Here is a 6,000-nt window from a genome sequence, read left to right as displayed (position 1 = left end):
TCTCTCTGTCTCTCTGTCTCTCTCTCTCTCTCCCTCTCCCTCTCTCCCTCTCTCTCTCTCTAGAACCATTAGGCTCTAAGCTGGTCATGTGCCAGCTGTGCTGCTATGTCTCAGGCAACCTTTCACCAAGCAAGTAGCTGTGCCACATGTTAAAGTATCATCTTTTATTTGACCATGTATGCCTACAAGTTAATTCAATAGTTCAAACCATCATTCTGTTCAGTCTACTTCCCATCCATCCTTCCCAGTAGGTATCAAGAACAGGGACGTTAGGGGAGACTAGGTGGTGCAGTGAATAGAGCACCAGCCCTAGAGTCAGGAGGACCTGAGTTCACATCCAGCCTCAGACACTTAACACTTACTAGCCATGTGACCTTGGACAAGTCACTTCACCCCAATTGCCCTGCCTTCCCCCCTCCAAAAATCAAAACAAACAAAAAAACCAGGACTGTTGTTTAGGAGGAGGGTTGATGCAACGGGACAGAACTCATTCATTGTCCAACATGTTTACCACCTACTGAGTCTTAGAGTTCCCATTTTAGAGATAAAAAAATGGAGCAATCTCTGGCACATATTGTTCCAACTTCCCCATACACTCAGAGGAGAGCTGAGCACAGGGCGGTTAAGTTTTCTAATAGCTGCCATCTGGAGTCCAATCCTCTGCAAAGCCAAGATGGAGGGGAATGTGCAGATCCAGTTAATGAGACGAAGAAGCAAAGGACCCCCTTAGTCTCCAGCAGAGGAAGTGATGAGGTCAAGGGGACTTGGCAGTTGTCATTCCCAGCATTTCTATTCCGAAGTTTGCTCAGTACTCAAGGTGACAGAAGGTATGTGTAAGATATAGGATTTGAGGATCAGGAGGTAGGTTTCCTTGAATTTTTTTATTTTGCAAGCATATACAATGGGGTTCATCATGGAGTTGGCATGAGACAGCAGGATGCCCAAGCAGACCAACTCTTGGGGTATGAAAGCATTAGGGAAGAAATAAGAGACACAGTTGATGATGGACAGAGGCAGCCAGGACACGGCAAACAAAAAGAGGATAAGAAGCAGAGACTTGGCTGTTTTGAATTCCCTCCCATAGAATGCTCCTGTCTCTTTCGAGCCAGAGAAGTTCTGTCTGAGCTTGTTCCGGATGACATAGAAAATGTCAACATAGATGGCACACATGATGATCAAAGGGATGAGGATCCAGGTGAAAAAGCTGAAATAGACCATGTAGTCCATCCTCATGACTGAGCGGAAGCGGCACGGGAGGTAGCTGTCATTCCCAGAGGCTCCTGGGCTCAGTCTCTCATTCCAGCCAAACATGGGGACCAGCCCGACCAGGATGGACACCAGCCAGCAGAACCCCAGCGCCATCCATATGATCCTCTGAGTGATCACTCTCTTGTATCTGTCGGGAGGGGAAAGAACTGATAGTTTTAAGGCAGAAATTCCCAAAGACTGGAAAGCAGAAGAGATAAGGAGTGCCAGGGAGAAAGGAGACCAAGCATTCTATCCTCAGAATGTCCTCAAGAGCAGGCTGATATCCTGGTTTTCCCATGACTGAATAATAGATATGAGAGCATGAGGAACAGAATGGATTTGGATAAAAATTTCTAAACCTTCTTTGGGGATATTTCCTTAAGGCAAGAGTCATATTTGGGATGGGTAGGGAACCAGTCCAATGACTTCACAGGAACATTTGCTGCATGGAACCGATAGCCTGGACTTGAATCCTGGCTCTGATAGTCAACCACTTTGTAGGCCTCAGTTTCCTCATCTGTAATAGGAGGAGGTTGGACTTGGCTCCATCCAAGAATTTTCAAAATTCATGATGATATTTTTCTCCAAGAACTCTTCCCTCTGTTGTCTTTGGTGAAAGAGGTGAGTTTCTAGAAGAGAGAGAACCGACAAGGGCCAGGCAATAGGAGTTCTCCCCTCCCACTCGTTATCTTCCTAGACCGTGACCAGGTGAGGGCAGTAAGGAAGAAGGATGGAGAATGGCAGGATTGCATTATTTGGGGAATTAGCCAAACACACTGTGGTACACAACTGCAATGGAATATTACTGTACCATGGGAAAGGACAAGTGCAGCCAACTCAGAAAGTGTCAGAAGAATAGTAGGTGATGCCTCGTAAAGCAAACAGAACCAAGAAAACACCAAAAACAGTGACTCCAACAATGCGAAAGGAAAGGCCAATAAAAGGCAACTGACTACTCTATAATTACAATGACTAAGCCTGGCCCAATGGTGTAGATAAGAAAATTTACTGCTCTCATTTGTGGAGTGGGGAATGACTATGGGTAGAAAATATCATATGTGACGTAAGTATAATCTACATTTCACCTGAGCTCTTTTTGCTGAACTTTTTTTTTAATCTTTATTTCTAGAAAAACTTGCTAGGGAGGAGAGTACGAGTATATGCAGAAATAAGTGTAAAATAAAAATCAAAGACATCAATAACATTTCAAAAAAGATCTCTTGATCTTGAAAAGTTTGACTTTTCTACTTGGAATCCTGTTCTTTTTTGCCACTTAAGATCTAAACCACTCGAGAGAGGGAAACAATCTGGTTTGAGGTGCACGTTTTCAAAGCACAGAACAGATAGAAACTTTCTTGCGAGCTTACTTAACCAGCTGGGGAACAGAAGGGGGAAAAGTTGCATTTTTACAGCAGGAGACCAATGAGCTGCCCACCTCCTTGCCTTTTTGTCTCTTTACCAGTGGCCTGAGCAAATGGTTTTCTGTCACTCAAAGAAAATCATGTGAATTAAATGCTTTTGGTTAGAAGAAACATTGATTGGGGAGCCAATCGATCTGTGGGAATAAGGCTAAGACAAAAGAACATCACTGTACCCCTGAAGTGGGTAGAGGGAATAGAGGGAATAGAACAGACATAGGGATGGCAAAGTGTAGGGTTGGGAGTGGGAATGGGGGACACAGAGAGGTTTAGTGCAGTTATGCTTAGACAGCAAAGCTATAAATATTGGAGAAAAAAATGTTCTAGTTCTTTGTTCTCTCTTGCCACTTCCAGAGTCCCTTGAAATTTCTTCTCCCAGACTGGGATTCATAGATTTGGAGTGCAAAGAACCTCAAAGACCATCTAGTACAACCCTCTCATTTTATAGATAAAGAAACTGTGGCTCAGAGAGGTTAAGTGACTTGTCCAAGGTCATAGGTAGTACATTTCAAAGGCAGGAGTTGAAACTTCTGGCTCTAAAGCCAGTGCTCTAGCCACCATACCACACTTCCTATAGTCCCAGAGCAGAGTTTTGCATATGCCACCCTCACTCCCCATAGCAACCTCCATCTCCCAAATCCCCAATCTCTTCCCCCACTCCACAGCACAAGTAGATGAATAAGTACCTGATCGTGAGCTTGACCCTTAGGTAGCGGTCCACAGCAATGGCCAGCAAGGACATGATGGAGGCATGGGTAAAGACCAACAGCAGACAGGTCATAAAAAGGCAGTTATAGAAATGAGTGGTGATGCCCAAACTAATCACAATGGCAAGAGGCATGACCAGCACACCCACAGCAATGTCAGCCAGGGCCAGAGAGACAATGAAGTAGAAGGTGGTATTCTGTAGACCTGGGTTCAACTTTACCACCCAGATGACAAGCACGTTGCCTATAATGGCACAAAGTCCAATAACAATTTCTACAGTGATGTAGACTATGCTTCCGGGTGTCAGAGTTGTGTTGTTTCCAAGCATTTTTTTTTTCAGTTGGGAGATGAGTAAGGGGTGCAGGCAAGGAACCACTTGGAGACGGTGAGGCTGGCTCTAAGATATCAGTTCTATGGAGGACCTCCCCAGAAGCCCAAGATCAGCAGTTGTCAAGACTCATAATTCACCCATTTCTTTTCCTTGCTGGTGGAGAGCACTCTTGGAGATACCCTGACCCTTACAGAGTATCCACTGAAGAGCAAAGCCATATAACCTTCTCTAAGGATTGCATCACTGCTAAGATCCTGAAGTCTTGATGGAAGGTTCTTTGTGGACTGGAGTCTTCCCAGTGTGGCTCTCCAAAGCTATTGCTGTTGACTCCCCAGACTGACAGTCTCAAGCTCCTTGTTTACTGCTACCCTTAGACTTCTCTCCAAGCTCCATCAAGATAAACCCCTGTCTTTGGTAGTATTTCAGGAAGTGAGATAATCAAGAGGAAGTGTTGAACCAAGAAAGATTTCTATCTGAAGACCAAAGGGGAGGAGGGAAGACTTAGGGAAAGGAAAGAAGCTGAGTTTGTTGTAGAGATTGTGGTGTATTTGAAACACTACCAAGGATTCAAGGGAAGTGTGAAAATGGGCATGAGTCTAGATTTGGGGAACAAGGGGCAAACATGTGATCAACAAATAGGATTCCTGGCTTTATGCTGACTTTGCAAGAGAATTCCTATTCAACAAACATGAACAAAATGCCTACTATGTGTAGAGTCCCATGCCAGGTACTGGGGAAAATACAAGGGTTGGACAAGACACAATCACTGCCTTCAAAGAGTTTACAAGACATGCTAAATGTCTAAGAATCCTCAAGGAAATTATACTGTAATGGAGAGGTAACATATAAAAGAAACCAAAAAGCAAGGTAGCGAGAAGGGTCCAGGTGCTAAGGAAAATCACCAACTGGTTATTGGATGTTTCAAACTGGATATCTCAAAAGGCATTTCAAACTCAACATGGGCAAAACAGAACTCACTGTCTCCCAACACCAACCCACCCCTTTCCCTAACTTCTGTGGTCCAAGTACCCTGGGTTAAGGATACCACCATTCTTCCAGTCACTGATATTCCCAACCTTGGAATCACCCTTAACTCCTCATTCTTTCCTTAGTCCATACATTCCTCCAGTCACCAAGTGCCACATCCATAACAGTTCCCACATTTATCTTCTTCACTCACACAGCCATTTCTCTCTATGTCAGACCTTTGTCACCTCTTGCAGGATGATGCAATCACCTCCCCTTTGGGTTCCTTCTTCCAGCTTATCCAATCTGTTCTTCACACATCTGTCAAGGCACAGGTCTGACCATGTCACTTCTCTGCTTAATAAACCCAATGGCTTTATATCGTGCTCAGAATCAAATACAAGCTCCTCTCTCTGTCATTTAAAGCCCTTCACAGCCTATTTTCAACCTGCCTTTCCAGTCTTATTATATACATCATTCCCTTCACACCAAACTGACTTTCTTGCTCTTTCTTACATGTGACATTCCATTTCCTACCTTCATGTTTTTTTTTTCAGCCTGTCCCTCATTCCTACTCATTGCTACCTCATAAAATCTATAACTTTCTTCAAAGCTCAACTCAAACTCCACCTCCTAAATAAGGCCTTTCTGGATCCCCTCCCCCCCAGCTGCCAGGGTCTCTCCCTTTAAAACTGACTTATACTTAATTTGAACCCATTTTATACATATTGATTTTGTATCTGCATAAATATATATGTGTGTGTATATATTTATAGGTTACCTCCTAAGCTATCTGAAGGCAGAGACTGTTTCAAACAGAGACCAGTTGTCTTTGTATCCCTAGGATTTAGTACAGTTCTTGACATACAGCAGGCACATAATCCCCTTAATAAAGGGATGTGTTCTGTGAAACTTGGACTGAGTCAAAAGGCTGCATGTGGCCTAGAGGCCTCAGGTCCCCCACCCCTGCTGTAGATTGTAGAGAACGTAAGAGAAATTCTGACCCAATTTTCAAAAAGGAACAAAGAATAGAGGCTACAAACTATAGATCAGTGAGCTTGATTTTGATTTTGGCAAAAATCTTAGGACTTATTATGAAAAGGATAGTTAATGAATGTCTAGAAAAAAAGAAGACAGCCCAGGATACAGCCTTGGGAGACAACCGTGTTTATTGGTCAGGAAATGAAATGATGGCCTACCAAGGAGAATGAGAAGGAGCAGGCAGCAGATGAAATGAGAGCCAAGAGTGGCCAGCTTCACACAAACAAAGGGGAGATGGAGGAGAAAGGGTAAGTAGAAGGAGAGGTTTATAAAGGGCCTTTGAACTGG

The 6,000-nt window shown here is 43.8% G+C and overlaps 1 protein-coding gene across 4 annotated transcripts in view; it reads right to left on the bottom strand.

Moving 5' to 3' along the window:
- The window catches only part of ADORA3 (adenosine A3 receptor), a 21,295-nt gene extending 17,061 nt beyond the window's left edge, over window positions 1–4,234 (bottom strand). Inside the window, exons 1-2 of one of the 4 annotated variants that reach the window (XM_069090374.1) lie at window positions 3,353–4,221; window positions 106–1,396 (exon numbers count right to left, since the gene is read on the bottom strand). In XM_069090374.1, coding sequence (XP_068946475.1) covers window positions 790–1,396; window positions 3,353–3,702 — 957 coding nt within the window. In that variant the 5' untranslated portion in view covers window positions 3,703–4,221 and the 3' untranslated portion in view covers window positions 106–789. Of the gene's footprint in view, window positions 1–105; window positions 1,397–1,417; window positions 1,878–3,352 lie in introns of those variants that run through there. The other 3 variants (XM_069090376.1, XM_069090373.1, XM_069090375.1) reach the window with 3 other exon arrangements.
- Window positions 4,235–6,000: the final 1,766 nt, after the last annotated feature.

Source organism: Petaurus breviceps, unplaced genomic scaffold, assembly GCF_028583685.1.
Source record: "Petaurus breviceps papuanus isolate PSGF00001 unplaced genomic scaffold, PetGlider_PUasm1.0 186, whole genome shotgun sequence".
NCBI classification, from domain to species: Eukaryota; Metazoa; Chordata; class Mammalia; order Diprotodontia; family Petauridae; genus Petaurus; species Petaurus breviceps.
Note: the sequence above shows the minus strand (reverse complement) of the source record. Positions and strands in the feature narration are given on the sequence as shown.